The sequence below is a fragment of the Neocloeon triangulifer genome, unplaced genomic scaffold (assembly GCF_031216515.1).
Source record: "Neocloeon triangulifer isolate White Clay Creek 2 clone unplaced genomic scaffold, ASM3121651v1 ptg000003l, whole genome shotgun sequence".
Lineage (NCBI taxonomy): Eukaryota > Metazoa > Arthropoda > Insecta > Ephemeroptera > Baetidae > Neocloeon > Neocloeon triangulifer.
The window spans coordinates 9,342,412-9,365,245 of record NW_026775546.1 but is presented as its reverse complement, the minus strand read 5'-3'; the positions used below and the strand labels follow the sequence as shown (position 1 = coordinate 9,365,245).

The 22,834-nt window shown below is 40.0% G+C and overlaps 1 protein-coding gene across 8 annotated transcripts in view; it reads left to right on the top strand.

Annotated features, from left to right (window-relative positions):
• Positions 1-22,834, top strand: part of LOC132193168 (uncharacterized) — a 125,587-nt gene that overhangs the window by 100,140 nt on the left and 2,613 nt on the right. For 4 of the 8 annotated variants that reach the window (XM_059613621.1, XM_059613622.1, XM_059613623.1 and 1 more), the window contains 15 exons: positions 6,585-7,549; positions 11,212-11,284; positions 11,365-11,405; positions 11,620-11,796; positions 12,297-12,488; positions 12,817-13,343; positions 14,027-14,118; positions 14,214-14,436; positions 15,329-15,492; positions 16,565-16,824; positions 19,098-19,368; positions 21,252-21,446; positions 21,490-21,567; positions 21,624-21,730; positions 22,455-22,811. In XM_059613621.1, coding sequence (XP_059469604.1) covers positions 6,592-7,549; positions 11,212-11,284; positions 11,365-11,405; positions 11,620-11,796; positions 12,297-12,488; positions 12,817-13,343; positions 14,027-14,118; positions 14,214-14,436; positions 15,329-15,492; positions 16,565-16,824; positions 19,098-19,368; positions 21,252-21,446; positions 21,490-21,567; positions 21,624-21,730; positions 22,455-22,811 — 3,715 coding nt within the window. In that variant the 5' untranslated portion in view covers positions 6,585-6,591. The remainder of the gene's footprint in view (positions 1-6,584; positions 7,550-11,211; positions 11,285-11,364; positions 11,406-11,619; positions 11,797-12,296; positions 12,489-12,816; positions 13,344-14,026; positions 14,119-14,213; positions 14,437-15,328; positions 15,493-16,564; positions 16,825-19,097; positions 19,369-21,251; positions 21,447-21,489; positions 21,568-21,623; positions 21,731-22,454; positions 22,812-22,834) is intronic. The other 4 variants (XM_059613625.1, XM_059613626.1, XM_059613624.1 and 1 more) reach the window with 4 other exon arrangements.

Sequence of the window (22,834 nt, the reverse complement as noted above, 5' to 3'; positions counted from 1 at the left end):
AGGAGAGTTTGACACTTTGGCCGGCTTTTGTAATTACTGTAATGGACTGCGTTTTGTCTTGGGTGTCGTTATGGAATTTTTCAAGGGCGTGTTTTCAGTTTTATAACGTTGTTTATTGCTGTTGAACAAAAAAACGCAAAATGATTTATTAATCCTTTCTTTGGAATGTGGTAAGGAAAAAAATTGAAATTATCATATAAAATGAAATGAAACTACAAATCAATTAATATTCAGAGAATAAAATACTTAAATTCCTTGTGGACCATTACAAGAAACTTGTAAATAAATTGTAACAATGGCGAGCATACAACAATCCTGACTCATTAAGCGCGTGTTTGTAATTATTAAACTTGTATGCAAGGATATGATATTAAATTCAATATTGAAGCAAATTAAAAACAAAAAACAATTTTCTACCAGTCAAGAGAAATGCCTATTTGGAAAAAAGTTTTTAATCAATTTAAAATTTAATTTTAAAAAAAGATAAAATAAAATATAAAAAATGTATAAATTATACATTTTAAATTTATTTTACATTTTAAATAATCCAAGGCTTGAATATATTTTAGTTTTGGATTTTTTTTATCTATTTCTATACAAGTCAAGCAAGTGTGAGATTTATCTTGGCCCTTTTTACCACCAAGCGTTACAAAACGACGTGAAAAAGCGACAGGCGTGCGTGAAATCAAATTAGGCGGGCGTGGAAAATCAGTTTTGCGAAATCAACAAGCCGATCCGTCATCATTTGGGTGTGCAAGTCTCGACGGAGGCGGCCGGATTTCCTCCAGTCGGTCTCTCCGCCGAGGTGCACTTCACGAGTGAGTAGTTTTTAGCATTCCGGTCTGCGCGCGTCCAGCTCTGAAAAAGACTTCAGACTGATGTTGCCCCAGAGATGCATCATTCACAATAAAGTGTCGGTCCGAGCGTGCAGCCGCAAAGAGAGACCCTACACTTTTACTTGCGGGGCAGATGCTGCAAATAAAAATCAACCGAGCGAGCACAAAGAGCTGCCTTTTCTCTCCTCGCACGGCCGACTCGCCGCTTTTTATTATTATTTTGGCTCTCGTGCGCTTGAAATTGAATTTTATTATACCTGCCTGAGCTGTTAAACGGAGTAATTTTATATGTATATTTACCTCGAGGCTTTTCCTCCGCCATAAATATATTATTTTTCTCCCCAATTGCAAAAATCATTCTGCTGTTTAATTTGAGAGACTGGAGTTCTCTGCAAACAATCAGAAAGTGGCTTTATTAATTTCAAAAGAGTCTGCCCGGTGAATTCCTAGTTCTTTTTTTTTACACAGAAATATGTATTTCTTAAAGGAATTTTTTACTCAATTTTCTTTTTTTAGAAGAGGTTTAATTCTTTTTTATTATCTTATTTTTTTTTGTAAATTTTGCAGTTGCTTGAAGGTTTATTTAAAAATGTAAAATTTATGTTCGTTGCAATTACAAAAAATATCAGAGCTGATTTTTGTTGCAGGAGAATATGATCTAGAGTTTTGCAGAAGTGCACTTATATAGGAATCAACTTTAGACGGATGAAGTTAGAAAATTGTTCTCAACTGTTCCTAACCAAAGTTTTAGGGCTGACCAACTTTTATGCTGAGACGAAAAACTTAGGTCAAGGTCACTTTTTTCAAACTCCAATGAAGGAAAAAACTTCGGGGTAGTCATTCTTTAATCTTTAATTCTCTAAAAAAAAACTTAAGAAAGAAAGTTTATTTTGAAGTCATAAGGGTTGAAAAAACATCCCTGGAGAGAGTTTTTTTCCTTCTTGTAAAATCTTTTATGTTTGTTGAGTTATGAATTTTCTCTTGAAATAGTTCAAAGCTAATTTATGAATGATGAAGAATGGATGCGAATTATTTAAATATCTTTCGGGAGGAAAATAATCAGAATTTAGCAAATAAATTATTAAATCAACTGGATTTTAAAGTCGGATTTTCTCAATTAGATTTTTAGTCTTTTTTAGCGTTTTAGGAAAATGGTGTTTTTCTATAAAACTAATCAAAGAAAATACAAATTTAAAGCCAGTTCAACCGTCGAAAGTGGAATTTTTCACATATAAAAGGATAATTTAATTTTCAATTTACCCCTTTAAAATTATTCAGATTTAATTATTATTTATTGATCAATCTTCCTTCATTATCTTCATCAATTTTTTTTTCACCAAAGAAACTGAAACTAAAATTTCACTTTCAACTCCCATTGTGCAAAAGTCAAACATTTCTGTTGGAGAGAAAAACCTCGCACAACTGGGACTCATTTTGCCGTCGCCTCCCCACGGCATCCTTCCGTCGTTTCCTCCATCCCTCATCCCCCATCAAAATCGACGGGCCCCATCAGCAGTCGGTGCGCGCTCGATTATTAAAAAGCGGCCGAGAAAGTCGTAAAGTAAGTTATCAATCAGAAGAATATAATCTATGGCTGAAAATGCTGCTCTTTCATCATCACCGCCACCGATGGTTAGAGCAGAGGAAAATTGCGAGAGAGCGACAAAGAGAGCAAAAGCAAAGACAAAGGCGGAATTTATAAAAGGGGGGAGTTAAAAATGTGTCTTAATTAAAACCTCTTTGCCTTTGTTCTCGCACAAGATTAGAGATTATAAGCTCTTTTGCGGTCAGAAATTAGTTCCAAGTCTTTGCAGGCCGCTTTTTGGGTGGCACAGCCTGCGTCGGCCATAAACCGCAGCCAGTACTCGCTCTCTCTGAAAATACACACACAGAGTAATATTGCTGAGCACAGAGGAACCCGCTCGCTCGATTTTACCTCCTCCTTATTATATTATGGCGGGCGCTGAAGAACCTTTACGGCTTAATAATATCTGCAAAGGCTGGTGCAGCAGGAAGCCTTCCCTAGCCAGGCCAACTTGAAAGGCGTCCAATTGTTGGCTCGGCCCCTCGTAAACACGGCCTCTGTGTGTGTATGTGCCATGTGTATTTACCGCCGGGCTTCGCTTGATCAAACACCCGCTGAAACAAACCTGCTCTCCGCCGCGATCGCCTTTGAATTTCTTCCGGCCTCCCTCTCAAGCTGCTAACCGATCGATTTGCAAATCAAGTACCAAACTGTTTCGCAATATTTTAGTTGCTAAAAGTTTATTTACATAATTATGCCTCGATGCCAAAATACAGCATTTAGATATTCAAAGAAAACTTAGGAAATTAAAGACTTCAATTATATTTATAATCAATTTCAATAATATCTTTAAAATATTACCTCATTTTATCATCGTCAGTTGATCAAGAATCTTGACCATACTTATTTGCAAATTGTGTTTATTGATCTATCACAAAGTCACATTTCTGTGGAATTTATTAAATCCATGACCAATACTTTGCCATTTTTTGCTTCTTTCGTGCGCTTGCTAAAGAAAAGTGAAAACCATTAACGCCGACTCAGCTTGATTTCTGGTTGCACAGCAATTTATACGGAACCCCTGCCAATTGGCTCAATCAAAGCCGACGCTTGCGAGGGTAATTAGCAAAAAGCCCTGATTTCGCGCACCCACAACATCCACGCGAGCGGAACGCGGAGCAGGAAACGAAGGGGGCGGCAACGCACTGCTCTCGTCTCGCAAATAAGTAGGAGAGAGAGACACACGGCTTCCTCCTTTATCGCCTCTTAAATTGTTAACCATATTCTCTGGCTGTGCATGTATATACACGTGAAGGAGAAAACGGGTCTCTGATGTGTGTAATATTTATTAAACGCCTTATATTGTGATGCTCATTTGCCGGCAGTCCTCGCTTTTACGGCTTCTATCTTCTCATTTCATAATTTCGCTCCTCTGCTCCGCTCTCTGCACGACATATACGTGAATGCATAACCAACGCGTAAAAGTACCGTTACATGGGGTAAAATCAGTGGCTAAAATTAAAATTTTTAATTTTTATTTTGATAGAAATTAAATAAATCTGATAAATTTTTTAATTTTGATTAAAAGTTGATAATTTTATTTTCAGAATTTAGAATTTAAAAATAAATTGCTTGAAGTCTTCATCAAGTAAAATTAATTTTAAAATTTGTCTCTAAAATAATCAAATTAACTTATTTTATTTTCATTACTTTAATTGTCTATTCATGTGTTAAATACAATTTTTTCTGAGGAAATTTGTTATTATTTTAAGTACTTTGGATTTGACGTTTTTAATCAAGAACCGGAGCTCCAACCCCTTTGGCACGGTAGTCGGTCGTGTACATAAATAGAGGCAAAAGCGCTCCCGCACACTCATATATACATATACGTCTGGCACACACACATACGCCGCTCTCCCAAGTTGGTAATTTACATTGTAAGTACTCGAGAGACCCTTTGCTTTGCATAGCATGCAGTAAGATTATGAGTGGGCGAGGGAGTTGCCTGCCGCTCGGTCCTCGAGCTCTCTCAGATTGCTGCCAGCGATTCTCTAATAACAAATGCACAGCCACTGTCCGCTGCTTTAATGGAATCTTACGGATTAGGAGCTGCCAGGCGTAATGATTATTATTATTATACTTCTCGAGATGCTTGATCCGCCCCTTGCCACGTTTTTATCGCGAGGTGAGACGGCGAACACGAAAGTGTAATATTCACTTTTTGTTAAGCACGACTTTTTGTTCGGAAAGAGGGTAGGCAACAAGTTCAGAACGGATGTCGAGCAGGTTGCATAAGCACAAAAACTGTGATTATTTTCAAAATGCGGTAAGAAATTATAAAAAAACTCGCTTTTAAAATTTATCCAAGTTAATTTTCGCCTCTTTGTTAATCTTCAAACTATTATCAGTGATAAAAATGAAAAATTTATTATTTTTATTTAAATCTTTAATTAAAAAAGGCAATCAATTTCAAGCAAAGCAGATATAAATAAATGCACTTTTTACCTCGTCTTTAATAATTTTTGCAAGGAAATTATTTTCCTAGTCTGATTTGAGATTCTCTGTTGAAATTTGTAGGACTCTTGAGATCTTTGCGTCAGTCAGTCCAGCTCGCCAAAATCCCGTTTCGGGTCGGTGGAGCGTCCGTCTGCGTAAGTGCACGCTTCATTTCACTGCCGCCTCTCGCAAGGGATGCGTGGGGCTGTCGGGGGTGGGTGGGATGAGCTCTGGATGGCGAGTGAGTGAGCGGAGAGAGAGAGAAGGCTCTGATGTTTTCTCACTTAACAAAGTTTGAGCCACTCAATGACGTTAAATATTTAATACTGCTGCATCGCTGAAAGCGCGGCCAAAGAAAAGACGCACGCCCTTCCTTGCTTCCATCAATTCGATTCATTTCAGGATCAAAACACGATCGGGAGAGAGAAAGAGAAACACAATGATTTAAATGAAAAATCACTTCCTTTTCATCAGCTCTTCCCCCTCGGCACTTTCTCTTTTTTTTATACAAACTTATTCTTGGAATTTGCATGGAAGCAGTAATTGAGTTGAGCGGCTTTTTGATACTGCCGAGCAGATTAATTTGAATGATTAAATACACACGACCCCAGCAGCATTTTAATGCCCCGTGTGTCTGCGTCCTATTAATTATAGTTACCTTGGCAACTATCGGCAAAGGCCTCCGGCGGCGCTTGACTAATTTCGATCCCTGGCTGGTCAGCAGCGCTCCTTTTCAATTTCAATTGAATGCGTAGAATATATCATTGAGTGAATGAGTTGATTCTAATGAAAACGACCGGCCTCTGCAGGAAACCGTCTTTTCAACGATGATAATTATTTTCTGCAAGTTTCAATCTTGAGACTGTTCGTCCGTGAGGGGTTCTTGAACTAGGTCGGCTGTAATTTTCGCCTGGTTAAAATTATATATTCCGTAAAATTAATAATATAAACAATGTGTTTGAAAATAAATTTTTAATTTTGTATTGATTTTGATCAAAATCAACGTTTTTAAAGAAAAATGAAAATTTCTCAGCCTCATTCCAAGTGAGAATTAATTAACGCCGCAATCTGTTCATCCCGTTTTAAAAAGTGTAAACAAGCTACACCTTCATTAATGGCCCGCGCTTCCTCTTTCTTCTTTTTTCTTCTTCCTCTCGGACGGATTTTTCTCCGCCTTTTTTCATCGTCATCATCGCCGCCTCTTCCCTTGTAAAACAAAAAAGAGGAATTCTCATTAAAATCTATCTGAGCGATATAATTCATTACCCTTGAATGGAGTATCTTAATTAAAAAAGAATTTCCCTCATGTAACGCCTGCCCACTCGAGCTAAACGCGCGCGCCGCTAAAAAGCGACCACCACTTTTTCAGACGCTCCCCCGCTCAGCGCGCGCTATAACATAATTGTTTTTATAATTTGTAATCAATACCGCCTCTCGAGCCAAGGAGAAAAGGAGCGCCTTCGTCTTAAGCCACGCTCGACAAGATTTTTTATCCGTCGGACACGATAATATTAATTTATGGGGAGAGGTAGGGAGAGATTTTTAATTAAAAATACACGCTCGCGTTGTTTCATTACGGAAAATTGAGGGACAGGAAGGGTTGAAAGAAGTTTGCTTAGAGACTACACACATTTTTTCGTCAAACTTCACTAATTACTTTCCGCTAGAATTCGTTTTTTTATTTTTCATTTTCCATTATATAAAATCCGGCGTGATTTCTGTTGCAGGGACGCAATGAAAAAGCGCAAGTTGGTCGATAACGCGCAGCACCTGAGTCGGCTGAACAACAACAAGGTGCCGTCCAACGCGGAAATCGCCAAGAAACGGAAAAAGTTCAACTTGGACGGCGCCGACGGCCCGAAACCCAGCGACCCCGAGTACAACGCAGGCGATCTGTCCAATCAGGAGAAATTTCTCCTCGAAACCAAGGCGGCTTTGAAAAGTTTGTCGGGCAGCTGGCCCAATTCGCAAAACCCTTCCGACGACCGTTACGAAAAACCAAATTTTGAAAATTTATTCGAAGAAAATGGAAAAAAGTTCGGCCTAATCGCTCCGGTCAGTTCGAGCAAAAGTAAGGCGCCGACCAACAACAACAAGGGTAGTGAAACCATAAAAGACGTGGTCACTCTCAGTAGCTCAAATAGTAACGTCGTTAGTGAGGAGAAGGAGGACAAATCAGTTGAAATTCCGGAGGATACAAACAGGGAGCAGGGAAAAGTCGGCGAGGATCAAGAGCCGGAGGAGGAGAAAAGAAACGCGCAAGAACCGGCCAAACCGCAGCTCGAGCCGAAAAAGAACGAAAATCCAATAGAGAATTTGCTGAAAATCGAAACCGAGTGCGAGAAGATCCCGGCCAAAGACGAGAAGAAGCAGTTTTTCTACAACAATCAGTTTGACAAATCAGAATTCAACAGTTTCAAACTCAGCGACGCAACGTACGTCCCGTCGGCGCCCTACGAAGAAGGGCCCAAGGAGAGGATCGTGGACAGTCCCAACTCGCCAGGCAGCGGAAAGCGGTACACCGTCCTCCAACCAGCGTCCGCCGACTCCAAGGCCGCCAGCCAGATTCAGGACATTGCCAAAATCGGGGTCAATGTGATCCAGCCTTCCAAAGAGAACGCCCTGGACGCGGACAAGTTGAAACCGGGCGACGAACCGCCCCTATCGCCGGACAATCCATCAAACGGCAGAGGTAAGTCTGCAGAATAAATCAAATTGTAAAATCTAGTTTCCGAGCCGCTCCACATTTTCAACGAAAGATTGAAGGTACTCAAAAATTTGATTGAATTCAAAGTTAATATTAAAAAAAAATAGAAACCGGTGTTTCTTTAAATAATTGAATCTTTTGAATTCATTCAAGTTTAAAACACTTGAGAATTTTTTTATCAATCAAAAGATACAATTGCTATTTATCATCATCATTTACGGCATTCACATTTTTTTTTAAATATTAAATCCTTCTCCCAATTTTCGTCTCTCTTTTCGCTGAATATTGCCATGCTGACAATGAGACGGAAAATCGCAGATATATAATTTATTTTGTAAAAAAATAATTGCAACAATGACCGTCACTGCGCGTCTCCGCTCCACCGCTGTTTGGCCCTTTCCTCCGTTCTCCCTCGGCGCAAAAAAAAAATGAAATAATGCGGCACTCCCTCAGTCTGTGCCCTGTCGCTTCTGTGTGAGAGAGAGAACGGGTGTGTGTGTGTGTATAATACAGCCACTCGCTGCGCTGTTATTGTATTAAACTTGGCATTTTATACAAAAAGGGGCCATAACCGGAAAAGAAAAGTCCGACGACTAAGTTTCCGGTTAGGAAGGGCCAACTTTTTTAATACCGAATCCGGTCAGAAAATATGAAAACTCGCCACGTGCAGTTGAATTTTACATTTCGGTGCACCAGGAAAAAAGCAAGGAAATGAAATTGGTTTAAATATTTTAGGGGAAACCGGAGTTATTATTTTGTATTAAAAATTTCCTAAGTGTACCGCAGAATAAACACTAATTAAGAAGTTTGTGTTGGGACAGAGCTGCTTTTTCTCCGGCGGCGGCCACCACGCTAAGTAAAAGCTTAAATATTAAAAGACAAACAGAGTGTGAGGTAGGCGAACAAACAAACAAACAAACAAACAAGAAAGCGGCGGGCGGATTCTTGGGCTGCGCCGTGTATAATATTAGAAATTACGGCGACTCTCTGCTTTTAAAAAGCAAAAAGCGCCCTGCCTCATAGGAAAAATAAATCTCCAAATTAACTTCTTGCCAGGATAACCTCGGGGGATTAAAATAAAAGGAGAGCATCTCTTGAAGACGTAGAGGGGGAGCGAAACAAACTGCCGGCAATCTCGACCGCAAACGCGGACATCTTTTTCTGTTTTAATGTCATTTTTCGTGCGCTGCATGACCCGCGCTCGTCTCGCAGCTAACTAGATTACGCGAGCACAAGAAAAAATTAAGACGCCGCGGGAAAGGAATTTCTTCTTTCCATCTCCGAGAAAGCGAAAAAGGATGGCACTCCATCCGCCGCCCGCAATGAGGGTGTGATAATTACGGCTGCAAAGACCAAGGGAGCCTTTTTTCACTCTCCGCGCACCACACCAGCGAGGAACTCTTTTAGGCCGCCCGCTGTTTTGATTAAGAACTGAATAATTAATCAGCCGACGGGGCGGTAATTACAAAGCGAAAGTAATGGCCCGGTGTGAAATTTTGATGCTGGGCTTCATTTGCGCTAGATGAGATCGTGACCCTAGAGCAGAGACGAAAAGAATTATTAATTTTAATTTGTCAAACTGGCGGATGAATTTTTCTTTGCATTCATTTCTCACGAAATACAAAGAACTTTAAAGATTTAAAAAGTTTAAGTTTAAAATGAAATGATTTCACCTAAACACGAGATAAAAATTATAGCAAATATAAAATAAAATTATATAAAAAGACGCAAATTTTTAAGATCATTTTATTTTATTTTTTTTTTCTTTATTAATGAGCATCTCTAGCAATGTTTTTTTTCCTGATTTTGAACCAAATGTTATTTCAGATGTGCACCCTTTCACGCAGTAGGGAAGTGGCAATTTTTAAGTTCAAACTTTTACTTAATTAATATTAATAATGTTTACATTGAAAAATGTTAAATTCTTACACTTTGACACCTTTGACGTTTTGCATATAATGATAATTCTTTTACTTCCTTCACACCTCTCACTTGTCAGTGCTTGTTGATCGGGCACAAATTTTCGCATCGATTAATTTAATGGAATAGTCACGTCCGCGGCGCAATTCGCATTTCTCATCGCGAGCAATAACTTCTAGCCGAGGCCACGTCCTTTGCCGTCGAGTCTTTTGCTCACATCAGGCACACTTTGCGCGTGGCCGCTATTTTGTATTAGCAGCGGCAGAGCAAAGTGCAGCCAGAGCGAGATGGTGGCTGCGAAACTTTGTCTTGCTCCCTTTTCCTGCAGAAAGCCTCTGCGCTCCGTGCGCTGCAAACTTTTCTTTTGCACCACCAGCAGGGATAAAGTTTTCCCACTCGGCGAAGAGGACCGTCGCTCGCTTTCCTGCTCCGCCATGTGTGCGAGCCTTTTAAATGCTCGTACAGTTGCATGCCGACTCTCTGCTTCTTCGTTAGCGCCCCCAAGGAAAAATCCGGCTGGCTTATATTGGAAGGAGAAAGAGGAAAATAAATCCGGCTGCCTGCAAAGCCTTATTAACACCTCACGCCGCACCAGTGACGGGTGCGTGACCAAATAATAAAGCACGCTCGCGGCGGGGAGAATATTTTTCGGGTAATTAAGGAGATTTATCTCCGGCGTAAGATGTATTGGGGAGTTCGGAGGGATGGATTTTGGTCAATTTCAAACGTTGTTTCTGAGAGGATTAGCTCTCAAGATTGGAAGCTTCGACAGAATAAATACGTGCTTAAGTTTGAAAGTTTTTAAAGACGTCTAATTAAATATTTCATTATAAAAAAAAAAATTGTTAAGGCTCCATGTTATAACAGGTTTTCAGTTTATTGGAATTTAAATCTTGCAGCATATTTTACAAGCCTTCTTTTTAGTTTAAATAAGTCGGTGGGAAAAATGAAGATGATCTAGAACGCCCTTCCAAAATATATTGAACTTCTCACGGGCAGTGCGATGAAAATTAAAAAAATAATAATAATAACAACAATATTAATAATCAAGATTCAAGTTTATTTATTTGATTTATTTCATTAAGCATTATGACTTGACATTGACATGGTTAAAAATTGAAAAACGATTGATGCATTTTAGTCAATATAAAAAGCTCTGCAAACGAAATAATTATCTTTAACTTCAATTTAAATTTCACTAAAGGTTTTTTAGGGGAAAAAGGCATAATTAGTGGTAGAGCTGAAAACAAAACCACTCCAAATTCGCGTTTAATCCCCAGTCTGCAACGTTAACCGGCCCTCTCAAGCTTTCTCTCGAGCCATTAAATTTATTTTTGCGGCACAAAAGCAGCTGACCGCCCGTGTAATGAAAGCTCAACATGCACACACACACAAGCGGACCGTTTGGCTAAACCTCTTAAAAGTCAAAGGTGCGGAAAACGCGCTGCGATTTTCCCTCAATCCGATTCACTCAGCCGGTCTCATATTTTGCGAAAGAATTAACTTTTCAAGCAGCCCCGTCCGACCGACCGACCCTCTAACTCGCGCGCGCGTGCGTTTTATTAAATGGCCCTAGGGGTGAAAACAAATGTGGAGCGGATACGGCTGGCATAAGTGGCTCATATGAGGCGTGTTACAAGGGCAATTGCTGCCGCTGAAAAGCCCGCCTTTGATGATATTTATGAGGCAGCAGCGAGATAATCTTTCGCCTCTCTTTTTTCCCGCAGAGGGTAACAAGTGCCCGACGCCGGGCTGCACCGGCCAGGGCCACGTGACCGGACTCTACTCGCACCACAGGAGGTAAAATCAGCGATCACGATTGATTTTTTTGTCGATCGCTCTGCTCCCAATTTTCTCTGATATGTTCTTCATTTTTGCAGTCTGTCCGGATGTCCTAGGAAGGACAAGGTGACGCCGGAAAGTGAGTAAAAATTATATATTCTTGGACAAATTTAAGTTTTAGAACGAAAAAATTTAACATTTAACTTAATTAAAAAATAATAATAATGATTTTGTTATTTTATTTACCAATTTTTTCTTTTTTCTTCATTATTTTTATCTCTATTCTGCTGGAAAATTTGCAATTCAAATGCACAACCCGCCATAAAATCCGCCCCATTGTTGTCTCGTTGCAGTTCTGGCGATGCACGAGACGATTCTGAAGTGCCCCACGCCCGGTTGCAACGGCCGAGGTCACGTCTCGACCAACAGAAACACCCACCGCAGCCTGTCGGGCTGTCCATTGGCCGCCGCCTCTAAACAGGCCTCCCGAGAGAAGACCAAATTAGCATCCAACATGTCTTCGCGAGCGAGTAAGCCTCTCTCTCTATATGTCTGCGCTACTTTGCTTATGGTCGGCAACAACTTTCCGGGCTTAATCAATTGGGTTTAGAGCAGCAGCCTCGGCGGCCGGCGAAATAACGAGCACGTTAAAATGTCGGTCTAATTTTCGAAATTGGTTTAGTTGCAGCCGTAATTTCAGCCCCTCACCGGCCACTCTCATATGCGGCAATAACCGAACCAATAAAAACTTTGTTCTCCTCTGGATTATTTGTTTGGCTCAAAAGTTTGCAAGGGATTAAAACAATTGCAGAGAAAATTTGATTTGAAATTGGAAAATAAAATAACCTACTCGTTTTATTTCATTTCTAATGAATTGTGTTGAAATGTACCCCATCGCGACAAGTTAGGCAACCGGCTTGACAGCTGAGAGAAACTTGTTGCCTGTCGGCTCATATTTTGGCTTCCCAGTCCTTCAATTGTCACTTCCGAACGCGTTGAAAGCAAAGTCACTCACAAATTTTCTTCGCAGGTTCTCTGTCTGGAGACTACTGCTCGTACAGCACAAAAGGCGTCAGCCCGTGCAGCCAGAGTCCCAATTCGCAGAGCTCAAGCGACGCCAAGCCGTGCTACACCATGCTGCAGCAGTCGGCCAAATCTCCACTGTGCGTCGCTTCGCCGTCGCACGAGTTTTCGGCCCAGTCTCCGTACTACAAACAGTCTGGTAAGTTTAAAAAAAAAACACAATTCACTGTACATATTTTTATTTTTTTTTTTTAATTTAAAGGGAAAATGACGCTTTAAAAACAAAAGATGAGACGATGGTTTTTTGTGTACTGTGAAAACTGAAGGCTTTTGGAGTGATTGAATTTAATGTGTTTCCTTCCTTTTCAAATTTATATTTCCATATTGGAACAAAATTATAAATATAAATTAAAAAATCGTTTTTCCGTTAAAATACATATATTTTTTTAATTTTATGGAAAACGTGGACATTATTAAAAAAAATCAGTAGGATGCATCTAACTTGTCCCCGTTCTGTTTGATTCAAGAAAAAAACCTTGAATACCGACTTTCAGGGGCGCCAACTCCTCCACCAATGAAGCGCTCCCTGTCCGAAGACTCACCAGCCACCCCACTCGAGGACAGACGCTACCTCAAGTCTGAGGACAGCGGTCTCGCCTCCAGCGGTTCCAGCAACGAAATCGAGTCAAACAAGGTTCCCAAGGCGGAGGTGGCAGCCGCCTCCGGAGGGCCCTCGTCGGCCGCGTGCCGAATGTCCTACGAGTACCACCAGGACTCAAACTCGTCCAGCAGCTGCATCGACCCTGCCATGAGCGCCCAGCCGCCTCCGCAGCCTCCGCCGCCCCCACCGGCCGCCTCCATCGGCCCCCAGCCGGCGGCCAGTGGCCAACAGCCCCACCAACAGCAACAGCAGCAATACGCGGCGCTGGAGGATGCGAGGTACGAGAGCGACATGTACCGATACGGGGTGTATTCGCACCCCGAACGACCGTCCTACGAGCACGTCATGTACGACCAGAGGGCGGCCATGTACTCCTACTCGGACCTTTCACATGTGAGTATTCCGCTTTTGATCGCATGTCACTCTTTGGTGGTTCTCCTTTGTTCTCGTCTGTGTGTGAAAGTGCGGCAAGTTTAGAGTTCAAATTAAGAAATATGAAATCAAATTCGAGGTAAAAACTTATTTTCGAATTTTTATTTCTATCAGCAGATTAATGGAAACGAAATTAGTATAATATAAGAAAGTTTAATTAAGTAGAAAAATTATCAGCTAGTTTGAGATCTGAGAAAGAAATTTATATCAAATAGTGGATTTATTTATAAAGAATGATTAAAAAATTGCATAGCAATATTACAATTTGACATAGTGATGGCGTTAAAATTAGACAATAAAATTATTTGGATTCAATGAATTAATGATATGAATTGTAACCAGAAATATTTTGTAACTGTAGAAGAACTTATTAAATTAATATATATTAATTTTTACATCAATTTCTTTTAATGTTTAACTTAAAAATTTTTTAACGTTTAAAAAAATTTAAAATAAATGAAATTTAAATGTAATAAATCATTTATTTATCATTAAAATATAATTAATAATGATAGTTATAATAATAAAAGTTAAATAATACAAAAAATATCTACAACTCTTATTAAAACTGATTAATTAGAAAATTTCTTCATTATACATTCCACTGCAAAACGATTACATTATAATTTCAATTACCTTCGAAGGTTCCGTCTCACTACGAAAACCAGCAGCACGGTTCAGTAAGCGTCGGAAAGGAGGGCGAAACTCAACTTCCGAATTCAAATTTATACCAGCGGTCAGTACCAAACTTTTAGCTCACTCTGTTGATTATTTGCAATCTGCTGCTGGACGCGACGAATAATGTGTCGGTTTGGTGTTGCGCCCCTCTAGGTCGGTCTATCCGTACGAAGACTCCTCAAACGCTGCCAGCAGCATGGGTTCGCAAATGCCGCCGACACTATGTCCTTCCACCATCAACCCATTCAGCTCAGCGATCAATCTATCGCGGAAGGCCGACGACTCCCCCCTTTCGATTCGGAACCAAACTCAGATCTCTCCTGGTGGCTCAGTCATTGACTTGTCGACGTCCAGCGTTGCGTCCAACAGCCCTCACGTGAGTGCAATTTTCCACCGTGTTGTGCTTGAGACCGAACCGGAAAAAAAACTCTTTGTATCTGTCGAATGGGTGTGTTATTTTATTTGGTAGAACTTGCAGCACTCGCATCAGATGTTTTTTGTTTGCCTAAATATTTGTAAGCTGGAGCAAAATTTGTAACTAAAATTGTCTAAAAGTAGAAAATTTTTAGAAAAAAGACTAAATTTTTTAAAACTGTAAACTTCACTTCTCTTTTGCAGACAAAAGAAAAGATATATTTAGACTGGTGAAATATTCATGTTTTTTCTCGTAGATATACAAATTTTGAGTGCTACTGTGGATGAAAAATTAATTATTAATTTTCAATAAGTAAGGCACTATAATTGAAAATAGTAAATTTTCTAACAAATTAATTTGAATTTTGTAATGAAATTTGTAACAAAATAAATTTATGAAACACCAATTTGCAACAAAATATTATAAAACATTGGATTTTTAAAATATTTAATAGTTACAATTGGAAAATGGAATTCTACAAAAATATTAGAATAAAGTCACAAAATAGTCCAGAAAAATAAAATTTAAAGTAACAAAAAAGAAAAAATAGTAAACTTTTAACATATTTATTTTTGTAGTATTTTGAATCACAATGAAATACTTATAAAAGATCCTCAGCCAAAATGAACTGATTCAGAGGAAATTAAAAAAAAAATTCTTACCAGTCTAGCTATATTTTAATAATTTAATAACTTCCAAACTTTCTTTTCCTCTCCTCCTCTCTATACTATAAATCAAATAGTGAAGCTTTTCTCCGGCTCACGTGTCCCCTTTGCTTCATCACCTACCCAACGCGCCTCTCGAATGACATCGAGCCCTCGGCTAATATCTTCTCACCCCTTCGTGTTCGCAGTACGCAACCAGCATGAGCCCCCAGCACGTTAACGGCGGCATCCGGACCAGAGCGCTCGACGGCACGGCCGTGGCCAGTCCGAACCACTTGAGCAACCAGTCGGCCACGGTGCCCAGTCCTCAGGTGCACACGCTGGACCTCAGTGTGAACCGCGGCGGCGAAAGGTGAGTTGAAGAAGGAACAGGTGGTCTGGTGGCCGCAGGGGTGCAGGCGCGGCTCATGCAGTGCAAATATTTTTCTGAGCCGCCGAGCACACACAGCCGCGGGCCATTCTTTGCAGAGAGACGCAGACTCTGTCTCTCCGGCCGCTGTTTGATCTTTTAATTATGAACTCTTTGTTTATCCCAATGGAGATCAAACGAGTAAAGCAGCAAAACAGGCCCGGTTGATAATTGATTCCGCTCGATTCCTCCCTCTCGGCTCCTTTGTCGCGCTCTGTCTTAGTAAGGGAGTTTGAGGTTTCCTCGGATGAATTCCTGTGAGCTAGAAAGTCTAAAGCGGTCTGGTTTATTCAAACAAAATTATTTGACTTATCAGATTTAATGGAATTTTCCAATTTATTAAATAAAAAAAAATTATAAATTTTGAATTTTACCATTTTAAAATTAAATAATTTTCACAAAAATTCAATTTAATTACATAATCGCACCTTTGACATGGATAAAATTTTCTCTTTTTTTCTACATTTGCTTACTCTTGATTTCAACCTTCAATCTCAAGTGGATTAATTGAAAAACTTTGTCAGCTCAAAGGAAATCCGGAGATTCTTTTCCGCAAGTCCCAAAATTTCCTCGATTAACAAGATTTGACTTTTGACGGTGCTCGGCTTGAAAACGAAATTCAAAACCCACTTGTTCCTCTCTTATTCCCATCTCAAATATTTGCACTGCGACTAAAACGCCTGCTCTCTGCTGCTTTTTGCTTGCCAGGCAGGGCGAACGTGTGCGAAAATTCATTTCTCTTATCGATTCGCCCAGTCATAAAGGAAACAAAAGTTACTCTCCAGCCACAACTCCCCGCGTCTTAAAACTTTTGCCCGTTAAAAACTTTTCCTCATCCCGCCGACTGTTGCGGAGAAAGAACCTCCCTCTCTTTTTCTTATTTCTCTTCTCTCGAAACTATGCTAAACTCGGGGTCGATTTTTACAACCTGACCGAATTTCCCCGGCACAAATCAATCTCTGTTTGCTACTTTTTATTGTCTCGATCGCGAATCACGTATTTCTCTCGCACGCAGCCCGCTCTACTCGGCGGAGAGTGCGGCGGCGGTTGCCGCCATCCAGGGCGCACACCCGCCCGCTACTGCTCGCCGCTTCCTATCGCCCGTCGAGCAGACCGAGCCCGTCGACTTTTCCACCGCCAACGAGCCTGTCAACTTCAGCGGCAGTCGCCTCGTGGCGCTACCTCCCGGCTACGCGTACAGCAGGACTTCCAGTCCCGAGTCCACCCAGCAGCCCTACCTCGACTACAGGGACAACCCTGCCGCCGTCGCAGCAGGTAAGCCCAAAATTGATTCCTATTATTTTCATCTTTGATCAAATTCAAGCAATCTCAGCGCCAAAAAGCATTTTAAACCTATTTTTATATTATGTGGTAATGGTTTTACCTCATAAACTCAGTCTTAATTTAGGATGAGTTTGAATTCTATTGAATTTGCTAAAGGAAGTATCAATTGTGCACAAATGAGGTACTTTTGAATTAAAAGCATAATTTTTGCGGCATTTATAACAGACGTTTAATACCGTTTAAAACAATAAAATGACTATTGAATAACAGTAACAAATTATTACATAATTTCCATCCTAATTTTTAAAATTTACACCGCATGATTCTTGAATCTTGCTGAATGAACACTTTGAATAATCTGCAAGCTTAATTTCAGTGGCATGCGGGTTGCCTATTTTTTAAAGATGCAGGCGTTAATATATAATAATTCTTAATTCTCTTTGGAGAAAGAGATCTCCTATTGTTCAATCATTAATCGACGAAGAATATTATTCTTCTGGTTTATGAAGTTTGGGATTTTTTGGAATTTCAAATAATTTTGTTTATTTCAAATTTTTTTAAGCAGAATTAATTAAAAATGTTTTTAATCAAAATAGCCAATATTTAACTTGAATATTTCATGATAATAAATGAGTAAAAAAAAAGCAAAAATAAATTTATCAAGGAATTATAAACTTCCGAATCAATGAACATGAAATCCACTCTCAAGTGTGAACTTTTTAAGGAAAAGAATTTTTAATCCATATATATTTATTTTAAAAAATATATTAAAATAATTACTTTTTAAACATTTACAGTATATTTATATAAGATTATTATAATAATTAAATTTTTATTATAAAAATCTTCTACTTCAACAGCATTGAGTTTTTTTTTTATCGGATTTTTGGAAGGCCAGTTCAGATTGCTGTGCTGCATTCTGCTTTATTTAGAGCAATGTGTGTCGCTTTTATGTTGACGTACGTACCTAAAAAAAACTTTTTTAGAGGCCCAGTGCAATAAAACATGCAAATTTAAAATAAAAAAAAAATGCGGCGCGCCCGCGCCCTGCTGCTGCTGTCGGCGCGGATGATTATATATTTTTTGTGGTTTTCATTAGCAAACGGCAGCAGCGTAAGGAATATAAATTTATGCCAAACAAATTATTCATTATGGTGTGGCGGGTGCCCTCGCTGTGTTTTTCCAGCCCACCTCCTCCTTTTCGTCATGTTAGCTCGTCGACGGCGAATATAACCCTTGCATGCCGCCACTCGCTAGCTCGCTCGCGGTATGTGTGTGTGTAAATGTAATTCTCAAACACCCCGCGGGCTTCGAATGGCGAGTATTTTTTGCAGCGCGCAACGGAAGGGAGACCGGCTATGTATGATTCGGTAATAAAAATTTTAAAAAGTTTTGACCGCAAAACAAGGTAGAGAGAGTCTAATGAATTTTTTCCGACTCCCCCTTTTCGCTCGGAAAAATGCCTCTCTCTTTTTTGCCAGCCTCTCTCGTTTGCGGTAATAAAAAACTATACGACCCGCGCCGGCGGAGCGCGTTTTCCATTTTTCCTATTATTCCTCTCTTTGTTTTATTATTCGATTTTTAATCCCTTTTATTGCGGAGCGCTCGAGTGAGTGGTGTTAAATAATGCGAGCGACCGCCGTTTGCTTTCTGTGCTGATAGTAAATCACATTTTTCAACAGCAATGAAAAATACACACGCCACAAAGTTTGATTGCAAAAATTAGCACTCAAATCACAAGTTACTAAAAATTGGAGAAAAAAGCAAAATAAATATTGTTCTTAAGAAGCAAACATTCAGTGATTGAATTTTTTCAAATATGTAAATCATTAGTGAAAGATTGCCAATATTCATTTCTTTAAAGATCTTTATATTGTTTTTCAATTTTTTTTAAATAATTTAAAATTTTACACAATAAATGAAAATACTTTTTATTAAGGAAAAAAGTGAAAATATAAATAATCAAAGGAATAAATTGCAGAAATTAGTCTTGATGCTCAAACTTTTGCAAATTTCAAAATCTTAAATGAAGATAAAATTTTAAAATATAATATTCCCGAAAAAAAATTAAAATAAAATTCCTTTTTTGCATTTAAATTTCTGAAAAGGAAACAAATTAAAAAAAAAAAGGAATATGTTTTTACAAAATGAAACGTTTGCATTGATCTTCCCTAAAAAATGTCAAACGAAATATATTATATTGTGATAATTTCCCTCACATTTTATTCGCAGTCATTAACGAGTGCGCCCTTGCTTGGTTGCAGGTCTGACCTCGGGCTACATCAGCCCGCACTACTCGTCGGTGGTGCCCACGTCGGAGTACTCGGGCTACAACCCGTATTATGCGTGCAACACGAGCAACCTGTCAAACTCCCCTTACGCCAATTACCACGCGAGCAACGCCGGCTACGCCAACTGCATCCCCCAGGCCAACAGTGCCAGTTCTTATTCTTCCATGTTACCCTCGTCAGCGGCCGGCGGCGCCGTGAACGGCGTGGCTGGCGGTGACGGCATGGGCAAGAAGGACGACGTCGGGTGAGTACCGAGACTTTTCAATTTTGTTCGCTAATGAGCGGCCTTTGCTCTTGATCGATCAGTTTTGTGTGACCTTTTATCCAGGAAGATCCGAAATTTAATGTGTTATTGTCTATAATGCATTATTATACTAAGATATTCAATTTAATTCGTTTCAACCTAAATTTGCGGAGAATTCGTGATTTCACGAATTTCTAAAAAAAAAAAAACGTGATTTGGCGAATTTTAAAAAAACGTGATTTAGCAAAGTTAATAAAAGTTTTTTAGGGTCAGGCCAAGACAAAGTCTTGTCGGCCTGTGCCCTTTATTAGTGGTGCAGAAGGCACCACCCAATTTTTTTTTTTATTCTTTCTATTTTGGGTTCAACTTTATTTAAAAAATCATTATTTTTTGCTGGCATATCCTTATGCTTAAAAATGCATTGTCTTTGATTTGGTTATTTTCGTTATTTTGACCATTAAATATTTTGTTATAATTATTGCTCAGCATGGCGACACAAAGTAAATTTAAAATTTTCGCGGTGGCTCGGTGACTTGGAAAAGATTCCAACTCCTGCCGTATTCGGAAGATGGCCGAGTTTTCGCCATGAACTTCAATGGCCGTGCGTCGCGTACAGATTTTCTCCGTTCTGCGCATCTCTCATGCTTTTTACACGCAGCTCCGGCGTCCACCATGTTTGCCGCGCATGGACCGACCCTCTCCTAATTGCAACTTAACTTGACGCCCCAAAACTTGAAAGTTTTTAAGTCACATCTGGCACTCAAGACCAGATTTGCACGGATTCGGGCCGAATTCGGACTGGATCCGGTCTTGATTCGGCTGCGAACCGCTCGGGAGGGTTTTGCAAAGGAGCTGAGAGGCGGGGTTGCCGTCAGACGGGCGAATTTTGATCAATATTGGCCGCGGCGGGCGAGGGATCCGAGAGGGTTGTACATTTAGTTAGTCGCAGTAGTCGCACTTTACTAGTGAAACGGGCCGGTCGGGCCGGAAACCGGGACGCGATGTTCGGACACTTTGATCAGGCCGACGATGTCCTCTTGCAGAGGTTTTTGGATAAGGAGAGGGAAAGGTAAAATGATTCACGAGCGGCGCAAAAATGTAATTTTATTTTGATTCCCTCTACGGTACGGCGGGTGGCGAGATTTTCACTGATTTTGGCCAAATTTTCCAGTAACTTTGGCAATTTTGAATTACTTTCGGTAATAATTTTCAAAACTCGTGACTGAGATTCAATTTTGGGTACCAACACGGCGAGAAAATGGAATTTCGGCACTTTCAAAAACCGGGTCGCACGACCGTGTGTATTGAAAGTTTCGGGAACTTTTGTTTTTCTCGCGCCATTTTCAATTCAGCGCTCACTTTGGAAATTTTCGAAAGTTTTCGAAAATTATGTCAGCCTTAGGGTATTTTGGGAACGGGCAATTGTGTCCCTCTTCGAAGCTGACAAGCTTATGACCTTGGTCTAGATTTGCGTCTTGACAATAACCAATTGAAGAAAGGTCAACACCCCCATATCTCAAAAATATTTCTTAAAATTTTAAAATTCATATTTTCAATTTTTGATTACATTTTTCATTTTTAATTGGTTTTAATATCTTATTTTTCTCAATAATCATGATACTAGGTTATTAATTTTGAAATTATTAAAAAAATAATATTAATTTGATGTTCTTTTTTATTAATATGAAGACGACGATTTTGGTGATAAATCTAAAATAATTGAAATATTTTTTAACACAGCAACAGAATTTTTGGGTACCCAAAAACTATTTAATTAACGTTTTTTTTAATCAATATTTTACACATATTTACTGTTTTTTAATAAAAAAAATTTTGAAATAATTTTTGTTTTACCCCTTTTTTGCCCTGCTCTTTTGTTGCAGTCTGTCCGGCTGCTCGCGTTCCGACCGCGGATCTGTGCAGCCGCACTCGCAGGAGCTGAAATGTCCAACCCCCGGTTGTGACGGCTCAGGACACGTGACCGGCAACTACTCGTCGCACCGCTCTTTGTCCGGCTGTCCAAGAGCCAACAAACCCAAGAGCAAGCCGCGAGACGGCCAAGACTCGGAGCCACTGAGGTTGATCCAAAATAACTAAAACAGCAGGGCGAATTTCTCACAGTCAATTTTCCCCTAGGTGTCCCATTCCAGGTTGTGATGGATCAGGTCATGCCACCGGCAAGTTCCTGTCGCACAGAAGGTTTTATTTGATTTTGAAATTTTTTAGTTTTCCTTCACTTTTATTGTCGATTTCAGTGCGTCCGGCTGTCCCATAGCCAACCGAAACAAGATGAGAGTGATGGACAGTGCTTCGGCGGGAAGTTCCCTGATGGGCGGTCCCTCGGTGGACCTGCACCACAAAGGTAAAAACGCCGCCGCCATCGGTGTTTTGGAAGAACGTGACGACGAAATGTATTTCGAGCTGTCAGACAACGAGTCGGACATCTCTGGCGACAGAGGTTCGGCCGGCTCGTTGAGTGACGAGGAATTGAGAGACCTTAGAAAGGCTGAACGTGATCGAATGCAGGACAAACCGGTTGACCTGAGTAAAAAAGCGCCGGTCAAAATCAATCTGCTAAAGCGGAAGTGAATATAAAAGATTAAAATATATATTTTTTGTTAGACAAGAAAACGAACAATCCTCTGTACAAATTAACTTATTTGTCTATAATTAAGAAAAAGGATGGAAGAAAAGTAAGAGTGACAGCGAAATGACTGTGCATTTCAGTTTTTATATGAGAGACACAATGATAAATAAAATTTAGCTAATGTGTTTTTTACTTCACCTGTTTTATTGATTTTATTTTTTTAATTTAACAAAATTAACCAGATAAATTATTTCAGACTTAAAATGTTTTTAATCCCCAAGGAAACCGACTAAATTAAATTATAAAAGGCATCTCGAATGATTTCCTGATAATTTTTATTGAAAAACAAATGACAATCGCTTTTTAGCAAGAGTGCCGAATTTCGCGCCACTTTCAGCCTGGTCACTTCCACGTGCGCCCAATAAAAATCAATATAATTTTATTGCTTCTGACAGGAGCACAACAGCATCCTATCTAACCGATGGCTCTTATTTTGCAGACGTCGGCTACTTTGCTGGCGCGATGGCCGCCGCCGCCGTGGCCGGAGGCATCAAGTACGACCAACTGCAGCCGTCGTCTGCAGGTCACCTCCCCTCGGGCGCTGGCGGTGCCAGTCTGCAGCCGGGGGGCTGCAGTGGGGGTGGGGCGGATGGCAGCAGCAACCTGACAGTGACGCATTTAGGACCTTCATTCCTGGCGCACCGAGCGAGCTGTGGCACCAGCAGCCCGACCCACCCCCCATCCAGCCTCTCGCCACCACCTCCTGCTGGACTGCTCAATAACAAAGTTGTGAAGAACAAGTACTCGGCTGGTGAACACCACGTGCTCGCCAGCATGTACAAGCCTAATAATTTGGGTAATTTTTCAAAAATTTTAAAC